Below are 25633 nucleotides of genomic sequence, written 5' to 3'. Positions count from 1 at the left end.
TACTAATAACACATACAGTATGTAGAGCAGATACTACTAATAACACATACAGTATGCAGAGCAGATACTACTAATAACACATACAGTATGCAGAGCAGATACTACTAATAACACATACAGTATGCAGAGCAGATACTAATAACACATACAGTATGCAGAGCAGATACTACTAATAACACATACAGTATGTAGAGCAGATACTACTAATAACACATACAGTATGTAGAGCAGATACTACTAATAACACATACAGTATGCAGAGCAGATACTACTAATAACACATACAGTATGTAGAGCAGATACTACTAATAACACATACAGTATGCAGAGCAGATACTACTACTAACACATACAGTATGCAGAGCAGATACTACTAATAACACATACAGTATGCAGAGCAGATACTACTAATAACACATACAGTATGCAGAGCAGATACTACTACTAACACATACAGAATGCAGAGCAGATGCTACTAATAACACATACAGTATGCAGAGCAGATACTACTACTAACACATATAGTATGCAGAGCAGATACTACTACTAACACATACAGTATGCAGAGCAGATACTACTAATAACACATACAGTATGCAGAGCAGATACTACTACTAACACATACAGAATGCAGAGCAGATACTACTAATAACACATACAGTATGCAGAGCAGATACTACTACTAACACATACAGAATGCAGAGCAGATACTACTACTAACACATACAGTATGTAGAGCAGATACTACTAATAACACATACAGTATGCAGAGCAGATACTACTAATAACACATACAGTATGCAGAGCAGATACTACTAATAACACATTAGTGTGAAGTGTGAAGCATTTATTTCGGTTGCAATTTCTGATGCTGGTAACTCTAATGAACTTATCCTCTGCAGCAGAGGTAACTTGTCACGACTTCGGCTGAGGTCGGCTCCTCTCCTTGTTCGGGCGGCGTTCGGCGGTCGACGTCACCGGCTTTCTAGTCATCACCGATCCATGTTTCCTTTTTCCTTTTGTTTTGTCTTGATTACGCACATCTGATTTCTATTCCCTTATTATGTTCCTTATTTACCCTCTCGTCTACCTTTCTGTTTTGTCCGTGATTGTTTTGTGTTACCGTGTGTGTTGGAGGGTTCTCTCTATTTGTTAAGTTTCCTTGTTGGAGATATTCCGGTTTTGTATGATATTTTGAGTAAAGACTGTTGTGTTTTTCTCAAACCTGTGTCCTGCGCCTCGTGACTCAGACAACGAACCCAGCATTTTATCAAATAACTCTGGGTCTTCCATTCCTGTGGTGGTCCTCATGAGAGCCAGTTTCATCATAGCGACTGTTGGTTTGTGGGATTGCACTTGAAGAAACTGTCAAAGTTCTTGACATTTTCCATATTGACTGATTTAAAGTAATGATGGAATGTCGTTTGCTTATTTGAGCTGTTCTTGTCATAATATGGACATGGTCTTTTACGAAATAGGGCTATGTTCTGTATACCACCCCTACCTTGTCACAACACAACTGATTGGCTCAAACGCATTAAGGAAATAAATTCCACAAATTAACTTTTAACAAGGCACACCTGTTAATTGAAATGCATTCCAGGTGACTACCTCATGAAGCTGGTTGAGAGAATGCCAAGAGTGTACAAAGCTGTCATCAAGGCAAAGGGTGGCTACTTTGAAGAATCTCAAATATAAAATATATTTTGATTTGTTTAGCTCTTTTTTGGTTACTACATGATTCCATATGTGTTATTTCATAGTTTTGATGTCTTCACTATTATTCTACAATGTAGAAAATAGTAAAAATAAAGAAAAACCCTTGAATGAGTAGGTGTTCTAAAACGTTTCCCCAGTACTGTAGTTATATACTGTATATTTATTTTTTTACTAAGTCGTGATCTCGGCATACTGTTCAGTTAGAATAGTAGAATACACAAGGTGCAGAATGTTGACATTTGGTTACGCATCAGTTTTTCTCTTGTTATGTGAGTCACTGACAGTCACTCAATTATCCCATGTCAGCTAACATTTGTTTTAGATTGGTAAGTTGGTCCAGCGGCCAGCTATGTAAACTTGTAGTAATCATGGTTTAATTATCGCTGCAACTCCCCAACGGGCTCGGGGGGGCGAAGGTCGAGTCATGCGTCCTCCAAAACATGACCCACCAAACCACGCTTCTTAACATCCTCCCACTTAACTCCGAAAGCTAGCGGCACCAATGTGTCGGAGGAAACATCGTTCAACTGACGACGAGGTCAGCCTGCAGGCGCCCGGCCCGCCACAAGGAGTCGCTAGAGCGCGATAAGCCAAGTAAAGCCCCCCACCGGCCAAACCCTCCCCTAACCCGGACAACGCTGGACCAATTGTGAGCCGCCCCATGGGACTCCCGATCACGACCGGTTGTGACACAGCCCGGGATCAAACCCAGATCTGTAGTGATGCCTCTAGCACTGCGATGCAGGACCGTAGTGCCGTAGACCGCTGCACTAGTCAGGAAGCAAAATTCTAGATTATTATGACACATATTATATGTTAATAACATATTATTGGACATATACAGTTAATGAGCAGTGGTGGAATTTCCAGGTCAGAATATACACATTACTGTTATATATATAATCAGACGGAAGCTGCTTCTAGAATGAGAATGTCTTCAGAATCCACTCTAAAAGAACACATCACATTACTGTTATATATATAATGAGACGGAAGCTGCTTCTAGAATGAGAATGTCTTCAGAATCCACTCTAAAAGAACACTGGAACACATCACATTACTGTTATATATATAATCAGACGGAAGCTGCTTCTAGAATGAGAATGTCTTCAGAATCCATTGTAAAAGAACACTGGAACACATCACATTACTGTTATATATATAATGAGATGGAAGCTGCTTCTAGAATGAGAATGTCTTCTGAATCCACTGTAAAAGAACACTGGAACACATCACATTACTGTTATATATATAATGAGATGGAAGCTGCTTCTAGAATGAGAATGTCTTCAGAATCCACTCTAAAAGAACACTGGAACACATCACATTACTGTTATATATATAATCAGACGGAAGCTGCTTCTAGAATGATAATGTCTTCTGAATCCACTCTAAAAGAACACTGGAACACATCACATTACTGTTACTGCTGGTGTTACAACACAGAGATATTTTGTTGGCGGGAGGCCGAGGTTGGTGCTGTTCTGTCCACCACTTCATCTTAAATCTACACACACATCTTCCTCTCTCTCTCTCTTCCTCTCTCTCTCTTCCTCTCTCTCTCTCTCTCTTCCTCTCACAAACACACACACATGTTCCTCTCTCTCTCTCTCTCTCTCTCTCTCTCTCTCTCACAAACACACACACATGTTCCTCTCTCTCTCTCTCTTCCTCTCACAAACACACACACATGTTCCTCTCTCTCTCTCTCTCTTCCTCTCACAAACACACACACATGTTCCTCTCTCTTCCTCTCACAAACACACACACATGTTCCTCTCTCTTCCTCTCACAAACACACACACATGTTCCTCTCTCTCTCTCTCTCTTCCTCTCACAAACACACACACATGTTCCTCTCTCTCTCTCTCTCTTCCTCTCACAAACACACACACATGTTCCTCTCTCTCTCTCTCTCTCTCTCTCTCTTCCTCTCACAAACACACACACATGTTCCTCTCTCTCTCTCTTCCTCTCACAAACACACACACATGTTCCTCTCTCTCTCTCTTCCTCTCACAAACACACACACATGTTCCTCTCTCTCTCTCTCTCTTCCTCTCACAAACACACACACATGTTCCTCTCTCTTCCTCTCACAAACACACACACATGTTCCTCTCTCTTCCTCTCACAAACACACACACATGTTCCTCTCTCTTCCTCTCACAAACACACACACATGTTCCTCTCTCTCTCTCTCTCTTCCTCTCACAAACACACACACATGTTCCTCTCTCTCTCTCTCTCTTCCTCTCACAAACACACACACATGTTCCTCTCTCTCTCTCTCTCTCTCTCTCTCTCTCTTCCTCTCACAAACACATGTTCCTCTCTCTCTCTCTTCCTCTCACAAACACACACACATGTTCCTTTCTCTCTCTCTTCCTCTCACAAACACACACACATGTTCCTCTCTCTCTCTCTCTCTTCCTCTCACAAACACACACACATGTTCCTCTCTCTTCCTCTCACAAACACACACACATGTTCCTCTCTCTTCCTCTCACAAACACACACACATGTTCCTCTCTCTCTCTCTCTCTTCCTCTCACAAACACACACACATGTTCCTCTCTCTCTCTCTCTCTTCCTCTCACAAACACACACACATGTTCCTCTCTCTCTCTCTCTCTCTCTCTCTCTCTTCCTCTCACAAACACACACACATGTTCCTCTCTCTCTCTCTTCCTCTCACAAACACACACACATGTTCCTCTCTCTCTCTCTTCCTCTCACAAACACACACACATGTTCCTCTCTCTCTCTTCCTCTTCCTCTCACAAACACACACACATGTTCCTTTCTCTCTCTCTTCCTCTCACAAACACACACACATGTTCCTCTCTCTCTCTCTTCCTCTCACAAACATACACACATGTTCCTCTCTCTCTCTCTCTCTCTTCCTCTCACAAACACACACACATGTTCCTCTCTCTCTCTCTCTCTCTCTTCCTCTCACAAACACACACACATGCTCAGACACACACTCACAAATAACATTGTGGTGTGTTGTTATTGACACAGACAACATGTCAGTCCTAGCCTGGGGCGGAGACAGAGAGAGTATTGCTCTGACTATTGCTCTGACTTATAAATAGATGGGAATACACCCAACATCAGAATACCACACACACACACACGCGCACACACACGCACACGCACACACACACACACACACACACACACACACACACACACACACACACACACACACACACACACACACACACTAACCCAAACAATTGAACTCCAAGAAATACCCAAAATGTAGATGTTATTGCTCAGCACTAAATCCTACAGAGAGCACTCCTTAACTCCCATAAGTCACATGTTACAACGCTCCAATGGCCGACACAACCCTTAGCCCCATAAGTCACATGTTACAACGAACCAATGGCCGACACAACCCTTAGCCCCATAAGTCACATGTTACAACGCTCCAATGGCCGACACAACCCTTAGCTCCATAAGTCACTTTACAACGCTCCAATGGCCGACACAACCCGTAGCCCCATAAGTCACATGTTACAACGCTCCAATGGCCGACACAACCCTTAGCTCCATAAGTCACTTTACAACGCTCCAATGGCCGACACAACCCGTAGCCCCATAAGTCACATGTTACAACGCTCCAATGGCCGACACAACCCTTAGCCCCATAAGTCACATGCTACAACGCTCCAATGGCCGACACAACCCTTAGCCCCATAAGTCACACGTTACAACGCTCCAATGGCCGACACAACCCGTAGCCCCATAAGTCACGTTACAACGCTCCAATGGCCGACACAACCCTTAGCCCCATAAGTCACATGTTACAACGCTCCAATGGCCGACACAACCCTTAGCCCCATAAGTCACAACGCTCCAATGGCCGACACAACCCTTAGCCCCATAAGTCACATGTTACAACGCTCCAATGGCCGACACAACCCTTAACCCCAGCCCACACACACACAGACAGAAACACACACAATACACACGCGCACAGCCCCCACACCCCCTGACACGAGATGTAGGTCACTTAGTGCTGCAGGGGGACACGGGGGATGAGAGAGAGAGAGAGAGAGAGAGAGAGAGAGAGAGAGAGAGAGAGACGCACACCAGCACAGGCTACCTCCCTGTCATATCAGATCGCCACAAACGCACTCTATGAGTCCTGACAACCCACTGGACCAGACACAGGGCCTCCTCAACCACAGAAATGTCCTCCTCTCTCTCTCTATATCTCTCCCTCCCTCTCTCCCTCTCTCGCCCTGTATCTCTCCCCCTGTATCTCTTCCTCTCTCGCCCTGTATTTCTCCCTCCCTCTCTCCCTGCCTCTATCTGTATATCTCACCCTCCCTCTCTCTGTATATATCTCCCTCCTGCTCTCTGTATATCTCTCTCTATCTCTCTCCCTCTCTCTGTATCTCTTGTCTCTCTCTGAGTCATGTCCCTCTCTCTCTCTGTATCTCCTGTATCTCTTGTCTCTCTCTGTATCTCTTGTCTCTCTCTGTATCTCTTGTCTCTCTCTGTATCTCTTGTCTCTCTCTGTATCTCTTGTCTCTCTCGTGCATCTCTCTGTCTCTCTTTCTTTCCCTCTATCTTTCTTTCTATGGTCAAGCTCTCTATCTCTGCCTCATGCTCTTTTTCTCTACCTTTATCTCTGTCTCACTCCACCTCACCCTCCTCCTCACCTCCTATACCTTTATCTCTGTCTCACTCCACCTCTCCCTCCTCTTTACCTCCTATACCTTTATCTGTCTCACTCCACCTCTCCCTCCTCACCTCCTATACCTTTATCTCTGTCTCACTCCACCTCACCCTCCTCCTCACCTCCTATACCTTTATCTCTGTCTCACTCCACCTCTCCCTCCTCCTCACCTCCTATACCTTTATCTCTGTCTCACTCCACCTCTCCCTCCTCCTCACCTCCTATACCTTTATCTCCGTCTCACTCCACCTCTCCCTCCTCCTCACCTCCTATACCTTTATCTCTGTCTCACTCCACCTCTCCCTCCTCACCTCCTATACCTTTATCTCTGTCTCACTCCACCTCTCCCTCCTCCTCACCTCCTATACCACCAGCTCTCTCCAACACCTCCATAATGTAATGACTTATATACTTAAGCAGTGATATGTGGGTGTGGGCAGGATTCAGAGAGAGACACTGAGCTCTGTGTCAAATTTATGTTGATTGCTTCCCTGTAATACTTCTTAAATACTTTTCTACTTCTTATAGGACATAAACATCTTATAACTCCTACATGAAGAATCAAGCAGTATCTCTTGACAGTCCTGTTGCAGCTGAGAATTTTCCTACAAAGCAGGAAATGCAAACTTGTAGTGTATTTGAGTTTTAAAAATGCTTCTAAAAGTGAGTTATTTCCACTTTGAAATGTCAGATTTGATTTGCCCTAATGAAAACTGGATCAACCCCTACACATATGTCCATTAATAATTCACATTTCCTGTTTTGCTGCAGGATTATTTTCCTGCTGTAGCAAACTGGTTCAAATTAAGATCCTACATCTGTACTGGGGGATAATCCTGAACACACTCGGCCAATGTTAAAATGGCCAATTACCACTAATGGAGATGTCGACATGAACATTTCAGGGTGGCCTAGTTGTGTTGTCTGTATTTGTGGGCAGCAGCAGTACGTACTCCTGTACTTTAGTTTAAACCACAAAATAAAATCCCTAACTTCTCTGAAGGAAAACTTTCTTTGAGCAGTGAAGACATCGTTTAGGATGAGACAGTCAGAGAGCTAAGCAGCTGTACTAATTCTTCTAATCCTCTCTCTCTCTCCCTTGCTCTCTCTCTACCCCGTTCATCCCTTTCTCAGAGACCTGTTTTGGTCTGTCGCTTCTCTCTTTAACTATATGTCATTATCTCTGTCTTTCTGTCTCTCCCTCTTTGTCTGTAGTTCTCTCTGTCCCCTTTCATCTCCTCCTTTGATCCATCTCTCAAATCAGTCTCTGTCTCTCCTTGTCTTTTCCCTCCTCCCTCTCTGAGGATGCTGTAGCCAGGGCTAAAGTGAAGTTAGGCTAATCTGAACTGATTACTGTAGTGACAGCAGCCCTACCCCCGCTGCGCTCCAGAATCCCTCTCTCCCCTCATCCCTCCCTCCCTCCCTCCCTGTCTTCCTATCATCACAGCTGATTGCACCTCTCTTTGCAGAGCACCACTCGGGCCAGCCGTTAACCCTTCCCCATCCACATTTTGGCCCTGTTTAAAACTAAAATAGTACACTATATAAGCTATAGGGTGTCGTTTAATACGCAGACCAAGGGCTCCGTAATCCACAGTCTCAAGAGTTCTGATCTCAGATCAGTTATGTCTGTTAGATCATAACGAATAAGATCAATATGGACAGATCCTAGATCTGCACTCCTACTCTGAGATGCTTTGTGGATTACAGCGGGCCCTTGGCCTCACAGGAAGTCAACATGTTTTGTTCCACTTCCAGTCTAATTAACTAATCAACTGCTCATCGAGCCCTTGATTTTATGAATCAAGTTTCACTCCCGCAGAGATATATTTACTGAAATAATAGGTGTATTTGGTGACGACAGAATCTGTTTTTCCCCCCCAACCATGTTCCTGGAGCTCCTCAGTCTCAGGGTGTGCAGGCTTTTATTCCAACCCAGTACTAACACATCTGATTCACCCTATCAACTAAGTAAACCAGACTGTCGGTGAAGAATAGTGTGAGCTAGGTCATGCCTCGTTTCCTATTGGGTGACAGGAGAGGCCCTAGCTGTCCAATACCTGCAGCCATACCGTGATAACATCCAAGCATCTTTCAGCTCCTCTCATCGCCACACCAGAGCGCAGGGAAAAGTTGTGATTTATTAACAGAGTTGTTTTTCCTTCGTATTACCCTCTGCATTAGTTCTGGCCGTATGGAAACAACACAGACCATTAAATGTACACAGATATTGTAAGATAAAGCTACTGTGCTGTAGTTTTATTGATAGAAGAATCACTGTAGTCAGAAGTTAACGAGGATATAAGATGAAGCCTTTTATGTTTTACACCGCGTCACGCTCAACGAAGACACACAATCAAATCAACTCTCTCTGGTTATACAAACTGTTGTAGTCAGGAATGTACAAGACTATGAGATGTAGCTTTCGTTGTCTTTACACTAGAATAAACACAAAACAACTGGAGCTCTGTGGTTACATCACAGGACAGGGCTGCTGCAGGGCAGTGGGTGACCTCATACAGCAGCAGTCGACGAGGCCCGAGAAACGGAGCTCTCTGTGGCTCTCTGCTCTAAGTACCACTTGAATTGGAGTGGACCACAACAGACAGCCATCTTGGCTCATAGTGATCCAGTAACAGCCATGATGAGTCATTCGTAATTAGGACGAAGGAGACTAACGCTCCACTCATATCAGGGTGACGGTTGGCCCTAACAGGCTAGACTGATCTAAGGTCAGTTCTACGTTACTCTCCAGCCAACGGTTCTGATTTGGGAATGGAAAGCTGATCCTAGATCTGTGTGCAGTATTAGCCATTAGTCACCGGTGTTAAGTAGGGTTTAAAGAGACGTGTACACCCACTATGTAGTGCTCTACACCCTCCCTTCCGCAGGTCGTCATTCATTATATAACGCAACAGACGGACTATGTGTCCCAAAGGACACGCCCTCATTCCGTACATAGAGCACTACTTTTGACCAGGGCTATGACCCTTAACCTTAGGATTTGAGTACGCTGCTGCTATTCTTAACACCGAGGGGTGAGGACCCAAGATTAAGCCAATACTACTATTGGACAAGAAAGCCTGTTCAAAAAGGGTTCAACATCCCATAACAGACATAAAACAGGGAGGGACCTGACTGAATTCATCCAATAGAAACTCTCATTTTCATTGCATAAAAAGGGTTTTATGTTCAGAGGTAACGATTCCAGTTGCAAAATACTTTGCTACAGTGGAAAACAAATGAATACACCCCCTGGACATAAAGCATGTTTAAAAGGCTTCAAAATCCCATGTTTCAAGGGGCTCAAGAAAATGGAAGAGAGAGAGACAAAGACAATTTTTATATTTGTATTTTTTCAGACAAGGGAGAAAAAAGTGTTACTGGTTACAATTTCAAGTCACATATTCAACTGGAAAGAATAAGCAATTTTATGACAAAAGAAAATAGATGACATTGACTGTTCAAATGTGGTTTTCATTTAGTACACATTTTTAGATTGATTCAATAACACTGTATCAACATCCAGACCAGCTGAATATGTTGTCTAGAAGTCAAGAGAAACAAACTAAATGAACACAAGAGAACCACCCCACAATGCACCCTGTCAACGCAGCTCATCACACTAGTAGCAAAGATGAGCATCGTAAACGCTACATTTGACGGTAGGTAGTTGAAGTCTTTAAATCATTTTCCCGCCCTGCAGTTCACGTTGTAACCGTCTCTATCGACGCCGCTGCACTGATTGTGTCCCAAATGGCAACCTATTCCCTATATTAGTGCACTACTTTAGAACAGGGCCATATTCCCCATATAGTGCACTACTTTATAAAAAAGGGCCTATAGAGAAAATAGTTTGTCTCTATGCCCAGACTACTGGCTGGAATAATCAATACCACTGTTGTAATCCTGTTCTGTGTGGATTAGAGCATGACATCACTGATCAATACAATATTACATCTGGAAGAGAGGTGAGAGGTCAGATTGACCTGCTACGGCCACAGTGTGTGTCAGCCAGGTGTATGTGTGTAATAATGGAGGGTTCTCCAACCCTGTTCCTGGAGAGTTACCCTCCTGTAGGTTTTTAGTCCAAATCTAGTCTAGCGCACCTGGTTCTAATAATTATCTGGTTGATAAACTGAATCAGGTTAGTTACACCTGGGGTTGGAGTTTAAACCTACAGGAGGGTCTCTCTCCAGGAACAGGGTTGGAGTTTAAACCTACAGGAGGGTCTCTCACCAGGAACAGGGTTGGAGTTTAAACCTACAGGAGGGTCTCTCTCCAGGAACAGGGTTGGAGTTTAAACCTACAGGAGGGTCTCTCACCAGGAACAGGGTTGGAGTTTAAACCTACAGGAGGGTCTCTCTACAGGAACAGGGTTGGATTTTAAACATACAGGAGGGTCTCTCTCCAGGAACAGGGTTGGAGTTTAAACCTACAGGAGGGTCTCTCTACAGGAACAGGGTTGGATTTTAAACATACAGGAGGGTAGCTCTACAGGAACAGGGTTGGATTTTAAACATACAGGAGGGTAGCTCTCCAGGAACAGGGTTGGATTTTAAACATACAGGAGGGTAGCTCTCCAGGAACAGGGTTAGATTTTAAACATACAGGAGGGTAGCTCTCCAGGAACAGGGTTGGATTTTAAACATACAGGAGGGTAGCTCTCCAGGAACAGGGTTGGATTTTAAACATACAAGAGGGTCTCTCCAGGAACAGGGTTGGAGAGCCCTGGGGTGATGTGAACGGGGTCACTCCCACAGTAAGAGGAGTTCAGTAGCGGTCGTAATGTGATGGTCTCTGGTTGTAGGAGTTGTATCTTCCAGACTGATGCCCACCACCACCCTGGCCGTAACGCCTGTCCCCTCCGCGGTCCCTGTCCCCTCCGCGGTCCCTGTCCCCTCCGCGGTCCCTGTCCCCTCCGCGGTCCCTGTCTCCTCCGCGGTCCCTGTCCCCTCCCCAACCCCGGCCCCTGTACCCGCCACGGTCCTGGGATCTGAAGAACAGAGGGAGGAAGAGAGAGAGATGTGGGGGGAAAAAACATATCAAGCAAATGAACATGTTATCAATCCCAGCAAACTGCAGAATGACATATCAGACCAGCTGCAGAATGACATATCAGACCAGCTGCAGAATGACATATCAGACCAGCTGCAGAATGACATATCAGACCAGCTGCAGAATGACATATCAGACCAGCTGCAGAATGACATATCAGACCAGCTGCAGAATGACATATCAGACCAGCTGCAGAATGACATATCAGACCAGCTGCAGAATGACATATCAGACCAGCTGCAGAATGACATATCAGACCAGCTGCAGAATGACATATCAGACCAGCTGCAGAATGACATATCAGACCAGCTGCAGAATGACATATCAGACCAGCTGCAGAATGACATTTCAGACCAGCTGCAGAATGACATATCAGACCAGCTGCAGAATGACATATCAGACCAGCTGCAGAATGACATATCAGACCAGCTGCAGAATGACATATCAGACCAGCTGCAGAATGACATATCAGACCAGCTGCAGAATGACATATCAGACCAGCTGCAGAATGACATATCAGACCAGCTGCAGAATGACATTTCAGACCAGCTGCAGAATGACATATCAGACCAGCTGCAGAATGACATATCAGACCAGCTGCAGAATGACATATCAGACCAGCTGCTATTGTTGTGCAGAAACACTTCTGGAAATGTCCTGTTCTTATTATGGCACAGAATAATATGGTGGTAGTAATCAGTCCAATATTGTGTTAAAGATATTAATGATGAAGAGACTAGCCAGGGCTGCGTTCAGCAGATCAAAACGGTGTGCAACGTTTGATTGAACAGTGGTGTTCTGAACGACCCAGTTGAAGAACCACATGGTTGTGGTAGCACAGTAGGAGATTGTGTAAGGCAGGCCTGGGCAACTCCAGTCCTCGGGGGGTTTGATTGGGGTCACACTTTTTCCCCCCATCCCCAGCTAACACACCTGACTCCAATAATCAAGTAATCATGATCTTCAGTTTAGAATGCAATTCGTTTATATCAGGTGTGTTTGCTAGGGATGTTGGGGAAAGTGAGACACAGGCTCCCCGAGGACTGGAGTTGGCCAGGCCTACTGTAAGGTGTGCTGCACTAGCTTTGAGATTTCAAGTGGTCACACACCCATATGAAATCAGGCCACACCGCACCACACTCACAAAACTAGAGCAACCATACCTCAAAATGTGGAGGAAACATGTTGTTCAGTACAAACCGTCACGCAATGTAGCAACACGTTTAATGAGCTGAACGCACCCAGTTAGCCAGCTAGTTAAGGTTGTTGTTGTTTACCTGTTGTCTCTGCCCCGGTTGTTTCCACCTTCACGCCCGCACCAGTCCTCTACCAGTGGCGGGGGGTTGGCGGGGCGACTCACGTACTGCTGGTACTCTGGGTCCTCGAGAGAAAACCGGTGGGCAAACTGCTCCTCATAGTTAGGCGGCGTTTCTGGACCATCTGTCATTCTACAATGAGAGAAATACCAGATACTCACTATTTTTACGTCTTTGGAAATACCGGGAAAAGGCCGTGGATTAGCTTCGCACGTGTTGTTGCTAGCTAGTTGGCCAGCGGTTTTCCTTTTTAGCAACAAACAAAACGTTTTTGCAACGGAATCCAACTAATGAATACACCTCAGATTTGGTTAACGTAATCAACTGTCTGGGAAACGTTATTTGGCGAACAAAGTTACTTTCGCTTTTCTAACAAAAGCTATGCAACGTTAGCTAACTAGATATATCCGAGTATGGCATAGCTGCGATGCAGCCAAGATAACTTTAGTTTTGACATTGTTGTAAAAAATATTGGTTACATCGCAGCTAAGTATGGCATACAATAGGAACCTGTGAAGACAAAATGTAAGCAATTACCTGTAAATTGTATTTATTCAGCAGACAGCTTCGACATGTACGACTGGACAAATTTTGACAACAGTGCAATGGCAAATACGTCCCCCTAAGAACACGCTACCGATATCATTGGTTCCGGATCTCACGCGTACGCCTTTTTTTCCCAGAAATAGTCAACACATTTTATTTAGAGATTTCGCCAACTATTAGCAACAAACCTTTTCCACATATTACTTACGTGTGAACAATCGACATCATCAGAGGAAGGTCAAATAATAAAAACGTGATATTGAACCCCTGATGGTTGCAGAGAATCAAGTCAAGCACCTGCCACCTGAAGTTGTAAATTGGCGTGGAATGTGACTTGAGGTGGGGCACAGTTCTAACAAAGCCTGAATCAGAAAAAGACAGCCGAAAAGCAGCCTCGTCTCCATCTATACGACATGTAAGTGCCGAGAATAGTAGGTTATTTCCTATTAATCAGCCTATGCCTACCTGCATTATATTGTCATTTTGGGCCTAGGTCTATCACTGCAGAATTACATCGAATCAATGCAACCGTTCAGCCTACGGTATTTGCACAGTTTGAAATAAACGGATATTGTTTCTTGTGAAGAGCATATTTAATTGCATGTCACAAAGAGGCCAAAAGTCCACTTTTCTCTCTCACGTTTCCCCTGAGAATAGGTTATGAAATAGACCACAGTGTAACTTCATACCCCAGGCTCTTAGAACGCTGTAGAAAGGAGATCTGTGTGTGGGAGGTAGGTCTGTTGAGAGCAGGTGGAAGCCGCACAGTGTCGCTACTGCAGCTCTCTGCCTGCCTCTCACGAAACACCAACCCATTGGGGAGAGAGCTGAGAGCGCAGATCCGAGGCAAGGCAACTCCAGCGCAGCAGTCAAGGAATATTCAGCGAATATCATAACTTATTTTTTTTTTTGAAAGCACAGCGTTTATCAGCCTCGCGGCTGCGGATAGAAGACACGGAACGGGTGGGATCATAAGTTGTCACCTCGTCTGAATAAGTTAGGCTAATGAAATGGCATTAGGTTTTTCTGTGGTCGCCAGAGTGAACGCTTGACTATCAGGAGAATCGAAACGCCGCTCAGCTCGTGAGGGAGTGCAGGGATCATATTTCCCGACTCTCTGTGATCGCATTACTTGCTCGAAGCCGAGGCCCTGGAATGGACTTATCCAATAGCTAATGCCAAGACTGGATCTATTTTAATAACATTGTTTTTAAAGACACTGCGTTTTTTTTCAAGTTCGCTTCTTCTAACGTTTTTACAATTGAAGGGTTGTCCCAAAACTCCGCGGCAATGGGGTAAGTACAGAAGGCGCATAAACGGTTGTCCTCTGGAGCGCATGTAATGTTATGACACCTGCTTTCTGACTATCTAAAATGTCAGTTATGTGTTTGATCTGTATGCATAGGCTACCCTACACTTGTTGGGGGGGGGGGGGGGGGGGGGGGGGGTAGAATAGAATGGGTGAATAATTAATCGTAACAATAATCGCTTCAAAAGCTTGTCTTGGCATGGAAAGCGTCGCGCTTTGTGCGCGCACGGCTCGCCCGAGGTGATACGGTGGAGAATGCCTCCCTCTCCAAACCATTCAGCGTGATGGCTTATCTCCAAAACGTGTCTGATAGCATACGAGTCTTGTGCCAGAGAGAGACGTACATTTTACAGTTGACCAGGACAAGGTGCAAAACGGCTTCCCATGTAGAATTGTCAACAACAACAACAACAACAAAAAAGCCAAGCAATGTAACTTTATGATTGACATATTTTGATTTCATAGGAAGCCTATAGGCTAATGACAAATATGACTATTTTCAACCTCTTAGAAATGAACAAGATGCATATTACTTTTCTCACAGTTATTAACTACACCGTACAGATTGCCTAATGTGCCATAGACCTATAGGAGAGGTTATCCTATATAGAAGTGCATACTGCATAGGCACTTAATTCTGTCTGATTTTATTTTCAGCCCTATTTTACAGTATTTACTTTATAGTGCAAACACTGTTATGTCAGTAAGAGAAGTGGCCTACGGTGGAATCCTCCAGTCAGATGAGATCTGTGTGAGGAGGGATGGATGCCTTCACGCTGCTGGCTCAGCTAGCCTGGCTGGACTAGGCAGGTGGAATCCTCCAGTCAGATGAGATCTGTGTGAGGAGGGATGGATGCCTTCACGCTGCTGGCTCAGCTAGCCTGGCTGGACAAGGCAGGTGGAATCCTCCAGTCAGATGAGATCTGTGTGAGGAGGGATGGATGCCTTCACGCTGCTGGCTCAGCTAGCCTGGCTGGACTAGGCAGGTGGAATCCTCCAGTCAGATGAGATCTGTGTGAGGAGGGATGGATACCTTCACGCTGCTGGCTCAGCTAGCCTGGCTGGACTAGGCAGGTGGAATCTTCACCGTCATTCCCTCCAGCTCTGTTCTGCTGTGGGAGAATAGAGGTGCCAGAGTCAACTGTGCCCACGCATGAACAAGCTCCCGCAAAGCAAACAGAGAGAGAGGGGGTGGGGGGGCAGTGTGTGTGTGTGGGATGTGATGTGATGCCCACAGGGATAGAGGGAGTCTCCTCCTATACAGGTCTGTACATTAGAGATACAGTGAGAGGGGGTGGGAGGGCAGTGTGTGTGTGTGTGTGTGTGTGTGTGTGTGTGTGTGTGTGTGTGTGTGTGTGTGTGTGTGTGTGTGTGTGTGTGTGTGTGTGTGTGTGTGTGTGTGTGTGTGTGTGTGTGTGTGTGTGTGTGTGATGTGATGCCCACAGGGATAGAGGGAGTCTCCTCCTATACAGCTCTGTACATTAGAGATGTTGTTAAACAAATTATTCAAGCTCTGTCAAGTCTTGCCATAGATTTTCAAACCTATTTTCAGTTAAAACTGTAAGTATGCCACTCAGGATCATTCAATGTCATCTTGGTAAGCAACTCTACTGTATATTTGGCCTTGAGTTTGAGATTATTGTACTGCTGAAAGGTGCATTCATCTCCCAGTGTCTGGTATTAAAGCAGACTGAACCAGGTTTTCCTCTAAGATTTTACCTGCTTAGCTCCATTCCGTTTCTTTTTTATCCTGAAAAACTCCCCAGTTCTTAACAATTACAAGTATACTCGTAACATGACACAGCCACCACTATGCTTGAAAACATGGAGAGTGGTAGTCAGTAATGTGTTGTATTGGATTTGCCCCAAACATAACACTTTGTTTTCAGGACAAATAGTTAATTGCTTTGCCACATTTTTTGCAGTTTTACTTTAGTGCCTTGTTGCAAACAGGAGGCATGTTTTGGAATATTTAATTCTGTACATGCTTCCTTCTTTTCACTCTGTTGATTAGGTTAGTATTGTGGAGTAACTACAGTGTCATTGAGCTATCTTCAGTTTTCTCCAATCACAGCCATTAAACTCTGTAACTGTTTCAACTGTTACCATTGTCCTCATGGTGAAATCCCTGAGCGGTTTCCTTCCTCTCCAGCAACTGAGTTAGGAAGGACGGCTGTATCTTTGTAGTGACTGGGTGTATTGATTACGATTACCAAGCTCAAAGGGATATTCAGTGTCTGCTTTATCTACCAATATATGCCTTTGTTTGCAAGGCATTGGAAAACCTCCCTGGTCTTTGTAGTTGAATCTGTGTTTGAAATTCACTGCTTGAATGAGAGACCTTACAGATAATTGTATGTGTGGAGTACAGAGATGAGGTAGTTATTCAAAAATCATGTTAAACACTATTATTGCACAAAGAGTGAGTCCATGCAACTTATTATGTGACTTGTTATGCACATTTTTACTCCTGAACTTATTGAGGCTTGGCAAAAAAAAGGGGTTAAATACTTATTCACTCAAGACATTTCAGCTTTTAACTTTTTAATGAATTAGTAAAAATTTCTAATAACACAATTCCACTTTTGACATTTATGTATTCCAATAGAATCCGTTTTAAATTCAGACTGTAACACAACAACATGTGGAAGGTCAAGGGGTGTGAATACTATGTGAAGGTTCTGTAATAGATGTGTAGGGTTGTTGTCGTCGTTTAGCTTCACGATTACAACGACCCCCCAGCCTTTCTCACCTGATATCAGTCATCTCACCTGATATCAGTCATCTCATCTGGTATCAGTCATCTCATCTGGTATCAGTCATCTCATCTGGTATCAGTCATCTCATCTGATATCAGTCATCTCATCAGTCATCTCATCTGGTATCAATCATCTCATCTGATATCAGTCATCTCATCAGTCATCTCATCTGGTATCAGTCATCTCATCTGGTATCAGTCATCTCATCTGGTATCAGTCATCTCATCTGATATCAGTCATCTCATCAGGTATCAGTCATCTCACCTGGTATCAGTCATCTCACCTGGTATCAGTCATCTCACCTGGTATCAGTCATCTCACGTGAAATCAGTCATCTCATCTGATATCAGTCCTCTCATCTGATATCAGTCATCTCAACTGGTATCAGTCCTCTCAACTGGTATCAGTCCTCTCAACTGGTATCAGTCCTCTCATCTGATCAGTCATCTCACCTGATATCAGTCATCTCACCTGATATCAGTCATCTCACCTGATATCAGTCATCTCACCTGATATCAGTCATCTCACCTGATATCAGTCATCTCATGTGATATCAGTCATCTCATGTGATATCAGTCATCTCAACTGGTATCAGTCCTCTCAACTGGTATCAGTCCTCTCAACTGGTATCAGTCCTCTCAACTGGTATCAGTCCTCTCATCTGATCAGTCATCTCATCTGATCAGTCCTCTCACCTGATATCAGTCCTCTCACCTGATATCAGTCCTCTCACCTGATATCAGTCCTCTCACCTGATATCAGTCATCTCATCTGATCAGTCCTCTCACCTGATATCAGTCCTCTCACCTGATATCAGTCCTCTCATGTGATATCAGTCCTCTCATGTGATATCAGTCATCTCATGTGATATCAGTCATCTCATGTGATATCAGTCATCTCATGTGATATCAGTCATCTCATGTGATATCAGTCATCTCATGTGATATCAGTCATCTCATCTGATATCAGTCATCTCACCTGATATCAGTCATCTCATGTGATATCAGTCATCTCACCTGATATCAGTCATCTCATGTGATATCAGTCATCTCATGTGATATCAGTCATCTCATCTGATATCAGTCATCTGATATCAGTCGTCTCACCTGATATCAGTCATCTCATGTGATATCAGTCGTCTCACCTGATATCAGTCATCTCATGTGATATCAGTCATCTCATGTGATATCAGTCATCTCATGTGATATCAGTCATCTCATCTGATATCAGTCATATGATATCAGTCGTCTCACCTGATATCAGTCATCTCATGTGATATCAGTCATCTCATGTGATATCAGTCATCTCATGTGATATCAGTCGTCTCACCTGGTATCAGTCGTCTCACCTGGTATCAGTCATCTCACCTGATATCAGTCATCTCAACTGATATCAGTCATCTCAACTGATATCAGTCATCTGATATCAGTCGTCTCATCTGATATCAGTCATCTCACCTGATATCAGTCATCTCATCTGATATCAGTCATCTTATCTGATATCAGTCATCTCAACTGTTTTACTCTGAGGCTTTTTATTTTGAGATGCAATTATCTTGATAATGTCAGGCTACTATAATGAAGTATTCATATAGATAATATATAAATAAATACATGCATATTTAGATGGATAGGTAGGCTACTTTATAAATCCCAGAGGGAAAAATGTCAAATCATATTGAATATTCAGAATGTTTTATCTTGGTCTCCTTCTGCATCTGACCTTTACCTCCTCACACCAAGACATCTGGCCTTACCCTCCTCACACCAAGCAGCTGTCTGTTGGCAAGGCATCTGGCCTTACCCTCCTCACACCAAGCAGCTGTCTGTTGGCAAGGCATCTGGCCTCTACCCCCTCACACCAAGCAGCTGTCTGTTGGCAAGGCATCTGACCTTTACCTCCTCACACCAAGCAGCTGTCTGTTGGCAAGGCATCTGGCCTCTACCCCCTCACACCAAGCAGCTGTCTGTTGGCAAGGCATCTGGCCTCTACCCCCTCACACCAAGCAGCTGTCTGTTGGCAAGGCATCTGGCCTCTACCTCCTCACACCAAGCAGCTGTCTGTTGGCAAGGCATCTGGCCTTTACCTCCTCACACCAAGGCATCTGGCCTCTACCCCCTCACACCAAGCAGCTGTCTGTTGGCAAGGCATCTGGCCTCTACCTCCTCACACCAAGCAGCTGTCTGTTGGCAAGGCATCTGGCCTCTACCCCCTCACACCAAGCAGCTGTCTGTTGGCAAGGCATCTGGCCTCTACCTCCTCACACCAAGCAGCTGTCTGTTGGCAAGGCATCTGGCCTTTACCTCCTCACACCAAGGCATCTGGCCTCTACCCCCTCACACCAAGCAGCTGTCTGTTGGCAAGGCATCTGGCCTTTACCTCCTCACACCAAGCAGCTGTCTGTTGGCAAGGCATCTGGCCTCTACCTCCTCACACCAAGCAGCTGTCTGTTGGTAAGGCATCTGGCCTTTACCTCCTCACACCAAGCAGCTGTCTGTTGGCAAGGCATCTGGCCTTTACCTCCTCACACCAAGCAGCTGTCTGTTGGCAAGGCATCTGGCCTCTACCTCCTCTCACCAAGCAGCTGTCTGTTGGCAAGGCATCTGGCCTTTACCTCCTCACACCAAGCAGCTGTCTGTTGGCAAGGCATCTGGCCTCTACCTCCTCACACCAAGCAGCTGTCTGTTGGCAAGGCATCTGGCTTTTACCTCCTCACACCAAGCAGCTGTCTGTTGGCAAGGCATCTGGCTTTTACCTCCTCACACCAAGGCATCTGGCTTTTACCTCCTCACACCAAGGCATCTGAATCAAACATGTCACAACACTTAATATGAAGCCATGCAGCTGCAACGACTAGTGTTGACATGTCATCGTGACTAGACACAGTCATCAGATTATAAATGGGTGTGTGTGTTTGGGTTGTTGAATTGAATTAGTACCTAGGCTAACATATCAAACAGTATTTAATATAACAACGAGTGAATCCGATCTGTTTGGATGCTGTGTGACGTCAGAAGGTTCAGGTCATGACTGAGTTTCCGTGCTCCGTGAAAGGAGAAGAATGTTGCTATGTTTTCTCTTCAGAGATCGTCATGAGGGTTGTCTTGGAATGTGCTAGACTGGTTCCTTACACATCTGAGTCATACTCAAGACACAGTACTGTACCAACTCACCCAACCGGTCTGGGCTTTAGGAACTAGACATTCTGTGTCAATGTTTCCCCTAGCTCAGTCATTTTCCAGGCGGGGCCCCACAAAGACTCCCCCCCCCCCCCCCCCCCCCAAATCACCCCTCAGTCAGCATCTAGGTCCTCCTTCACCAGATGTTTAAACTGAGAACCAACTGAAGTCAACTTGTATTTTAGTCAGGGACCAACAGTGAGGTGGTAGGAAAAATACTGTAGTCTTATGTCATGCTGGGAGTGGTTGCTGAAACTACCCTACTGAAACGTCATCATAACACAGACCTGGAGGAAGGTCGCACCGCCTCTCTCATGTTGATCCCTCTCTTCCTTATCATTCATCACACCTTCTTACCGTAGTTTGACTTCCACCTGTCTCCCTTGTAATTCAGTCATCACACCTTGTAATTCAGTCATCACACCTTGTAATTCAGTCTCCACACCTTATTACCATAGTTTGACTTCCACCTGTCTCCACACCTTATTACCATAGTTTGACTTCCACCTGTCTCCACACCTTATTACCATAGTTTGACTTCCACCTGTCTCCACACCTTATTACCATCGTTTGACTTCCACCTGTCTCCACACCTTATTACCATAGTTTGACTTACACCTGTCTCCACACCTTATTACCATAGTTTGACTTCCACCTGTCTCCACACCTTATTACCATAGTTTGACTTCCACCTGTCTCCACACCTTATTACCATAGTTTGACTTCCACCTGTCTCCACACCTTATTACCATCGTTTGACTTCCACCTGTCTCCACACCTTATTACCATAGTTTGACTTCCACCTGTCTCCACACCTTATTACCATAGTTTGACTTCCACCTGTCTCCACACCTTATTACCATAGTTTGACTTCCACCTGTCTCCACACCTTATTACCATAGTTTGACTTCCACCTGTCTCCACACCTTATTACCATAGTTTGACTTCCACCTGTCTCCACACCTTATTACCATAGTTTGACTTACACCTGTCTCCACACCTTATTACCATAGTTTGACTTCCACCTGTCTCCACACCTTATTACCATAGTTTGACTTCCACCTGTCTCCACACCTTATTACCATAGTTTGACTTCCACCTGTCTCCACACCTTATTACCATAGTTTGACTTCCACCTGTCTCCACACCTTATTACCATAGTTTGACTTACACCTGTCTCCACACCTTATTACCATAGTTTGACTTACACCTGTCTCCACACCTTATTACCATAGTTTGACTTACACCTGTCTCCACACCTTATTACCATAGTTTGACTTCCACCTGTCTCCACACCTTATTACCATAGTTTGACTTCCACCTGTCTCCACACCTTATTACCATAGTTTGACTTCCACCTGTCTCCACACCTTATTACCATAGTTTGACTTCCACCTGTCTCCACACCTTATTACCATAGTTTGACTTCCACCTGTCTCCACACCTTATTACCATAGTTTGACTTCCACCTGTCTCCACACCTTATTACCATAGTTTGACTAACACCTGTCTCCACACCTTATTACCATAGTTTGACTTACACCTGTCTCCACACCTTATTACCATAGTGTGACTAACACCTGTCTCCACACCTTATTACCATAGTTTGACTTCCACCTGTCTCCACACCTTATTACCATAGTTTGACTTCCACCTGTCTCCACACCTTATTACCATAGTTTGACTTCCACCTGTCTCCACACCTTATTACCATAGTTTGACTTCCACCTGTCTCCACACCTTATTACCATAGTTTGACTTACACCTGTCTCCACACCTTATTACCATAGTTTGACTAACACCTGTCTCCACACCTTATTACCATAGTTTGACTTACACCTGTCTCCACACCTTATTACCATAGTTTGACTAACACCTGTCTCCACACCTTATTACCATAGTGTGACTAACACCTGTCTCCACACCTTATTACCATAGTTTGACTAACACCTGTCTCCACACCTTATTACCATAGTGTGACTAACACCTGTCTCCACACCTTATTACCATAGTGTGACTAACACCTGTCTCCACACCTTATTACCATAGTTTGACTTCCACCTGTCTCCACACCTTATTACCATAGTTTGACTAACACCTGTCTCCACACCTTATTACCATAGTTTGACTAACACCTGTCTCCACACCTTATTACCATAGTTTGACTAACACCTGTCTCCACACCTTATTACCATAGTTTGACTAACACCTGTCTCCACACCTTATTACCATAGTTTGACTAACACCTGTCTCCACACCTTATTACCATAGTGTGACTAACACCTGTCTCCACACCTTATTACCATAGTTTGACTTCCACCTGTCTCCACACCTTATTACCATAGTTTGACTAACACCTGTCTCCACACCTTATTATGCACTGCGTGTACAAAGCATTAGGAACTCTTTCCATGACAGACTGACTAGGTGAAAGCTGTGATCCCTTATTGGTGTCACTTGTTAATTCCACTTCAAATCAGTGTAGGAGAGGAGACAGGTTAAAGAATAATTTTTAAGCCTTGAGACATGGATTGTGTATGTGTGCCATTCAGAGGGTGAATGGGCAAGACAAAATATTGAAGTACCTTTGAACAGGGTATGGTAGTAGGTGCCAGGCACACCGGTTTGTGTCAAGACCTGCAACTCTGGTGGGTTTTTCACGCTCAACAGTTTCTCGTGGGTATCAAGAATGGTCCACCACCCAATGGACATCCAGCCAACTTGACACAACTGTGGGAAGCATTGGAATCAACATGGGCCAGCATCCCTGTGGAACGCTTTCGACACCTTGTAGAGGTGTTCCTAATGTTTTGTACACTCCGTGTTAAGTCTCAGTTCTCCTTGTAATTCGTAGTCATCATCACACCTTCTCAATATGTAGCCCCAAAGCCAATTCCTACTTTGGCCGCCTTTCCTTCCAGTTCTCTGCTGCCAATGACTGGAACGAACTGCAAAAATCACTGAACCTGGAGACTCATATCTCCCTCACTAACTTTAAGCACCAGCTGTCAGAGCAGCTCACAGATCACTGCACCTGTACATAGCCCATCTGTAAATAGCTCATCCAACTACCTCATCCCCATATTATTATAATTTTTTGCTCTTTTGCACCCCAGTATCTCTACTTGCACATTCATCTTCTGCACATCTATCACTCCAGAGTTTAATTGCTATATTGTAATTATTTCGCCACTATGTCCTATTTATTGCCTTACCTCCCTTATCCTACCTCATTTGCACACACTGTATATATACTTTTTCTATTGTATTATTGACTGTATGTTTGTTTATTCCATGTGTAACTCTGTGTTGTTTGTGTCGCACTGCTTTGCTTTATCTTGGCCAGGTCGTAGTTGTAAATGAGAACTTGTTCTCAACTGGCCTACCTGGTTAAATAAAGGTGAAATAAAAAGTCTGTTCCACCTGTTCTCCTTGTAATTCATAGTCTGTCAAGTCCAGGAATGTATTATTAAACATTTCCTGTTCAAAGTAGTCAGGATCTGCAGAGGAAACAGTCTAGTTTGATACTGGTGTCAGTAGGGAAGCTCAATACCTTGGACTATCTAGTTTGATACTGGTGTCAGTAGGGAAGCTCAATACCTTGGACTATCTAGTTTGATACTGGTGTCAGTAGGGAAGCTCAATACCTTGGACTATCTAGTTTGATACTGGTGTCAGTAGGGAAGCTCAATACCTTGGACAATCTAGTTTGATACTGGTGTCAGTAGGGAAGCTCAATACCTTGGACTATCTAGTTTGATACTGGTGTCAGTAGGGAAGCTCAATACCTTGGACTATCTAGTTTGATACTGGTGTCAGTAGTGAAGCTCAATACCTTGGACAATCTAGTTTGATACTGGTGTCAGTAGGGAAGCTCAATACCTTGGACTATCTAGTTTGATACTGGTGTCAGTAGGGAAGCTCAATACCTTGGACAATCTAGTTTGATACTGGTGTCAGTAGGGAAGCTCAATACCTTGGACAATCTAGTTTGATACTGGTGTCAGTCCAAGGTATTGAGCTTCCCTACTATCTAGTTTGATACTGGTGTTAGTAGGGAAGCTCAATACCTTGGACAATCTAGTTTGATACTGGTGTCAGTCCAAGGTATTGAGCTTCCCTACTGACACCAGTATCAAACTAGATAGTAGGGAAGCTCAATACCTTGGACTATCTAGTTTGATACTGGTGTCAGTAGGGAAGCTTGGAGATACATTTTAAAGGGGATATCTGTAACTTCTCAAACAAAACACACGGAACAAACAGTTCCATTCCAGCCAGTCAGAGTACAGCTCAGTCCTGCCTATTCAATACTTTTAAACATAAATTAAACTACAGATTGTGCCTTTTTACAGTTGAATGTGTGAATGAGGCATGGAGCACAGCCTTGTAATGTCATGAGTCGTAATGAAATGACACAATAGATGAATGATTGACAGTATTGATAGTGTTCAGATGACTGTTGATAAGGGGGCAGATGAGGGTAGACATATTGATCTTTAGTGGTGCTGGTCCTGGCCTTGGTTTCCCCTTCAGGCTGGGGTTATAGATTAACTACCGTGCCCCACTCTCTCTGTGTGTCTCTCTGTGTGTCTCTCTGTGTGTCTGTCTCTGTCGCCTATTCAGTGTGTTTTATGTTTTGCACTACAGTAAACTATATATAGTAGTGATGGTCCTGGTCTTGGTTTCCCCTTCAGGCTGGGGTTATAGATTAACTACCGTGCCTCTTTCTCTCTCTGTGTGTCTCTGTGTGTCTGTCTCTGTCTCATATTCAGTGTGTTTTATGTTTTGCACTACAGTAAACTATATATAGTAGTGATGGAGGGGAATCGATAGTTACATATCGCAATATTATATCGATACTTTGACTCTGACTACTTTGATTGATACTTGTATGTATTTATTTTTACTAGGTAGCGTCAGCTAGCGCTAGCCGGCTGTACCTGCACCAAGACTCTGGTATTTTTACTAGGTAGCGTCAGCTAGCGCTAGCCGGCTGTACCTGCACCAAAACACAGGTATTTTTACTAGGTAGCGTCAGCTAGCGC

General features: G+C 44.3%; 2 protein-coding genes across 3 annotated transcripts in view; one reads left to right on the top strand and one right to left on the bottom strand.

The window, feature by feature from the left end:
* Positions 1–11062: 11062 nt before the first annotated feature.
* Positions 11063–13452, bottom strand: LOC120039653 (RNA guanine-N7 methyltransferase activating subunit-like). Its single transcript, XM_038985062.1, has 3 exons — positions 13330–13452; positions 12754–12924; positions 11063–11414 (listed from the first exon to the last, which is right to left on the bottom strand). Exons 2-3 carry the CDS (start codon positions 12921–12923, stop codon positions 11192–11194), a joined length of 393 nt encoding a protein of 130 aa, XP_038840990.1. The 5' UTR covers position 12924; positions 13330–13452; the 3' UTR covers positions 11063–11191.
* Positions 13453–14079: 627 nt separating this feature from the next.
* Positions 14080–25633, top strand: part of LOC120039656 (homer protein homolog 2-like) — a 130980-nt gene continuing 119426 nt past the window's right edge. Inside the window, exon 1 of one of the 2 annotated variants that reach the window (XM_038985064.1) lies at positions 14080–14633. In XM_038985064.1, coding sequence (XP_038840992.1) covers positions 14629–14633 — 5 coding nt within the window. In that variant the 5' untranslated portion in view covers positions 14080–14628. The remainder of the gene's footprint in view (positions 14634–25633) is intronic. The other variant, XM_038985065.1, reaches the window with a different exon arrangement.

The sequence above is a fragment of the Salvelinus namaycush genome, unplaced genomic scaffold (genome assembly GCF_016432855.1).
Source record: "Salvelinus namaycush isolate Seneca unplaced genomic scaffold, SaNama_1.0 Scaffold289, whole genome shotgun sequence".
Lineage (NCBI taxonomy): Eukaryota > Metazoa > Chordata > Actinopteri > Salmoniformes > Salmonidae > Salvelinus > Salvelinus namaycush.
The sequence above is the reverse complement of the archived record's forward strand: the minus strand, read 5'-3'. Positions and strand labels throughout refer to the sequence as shown.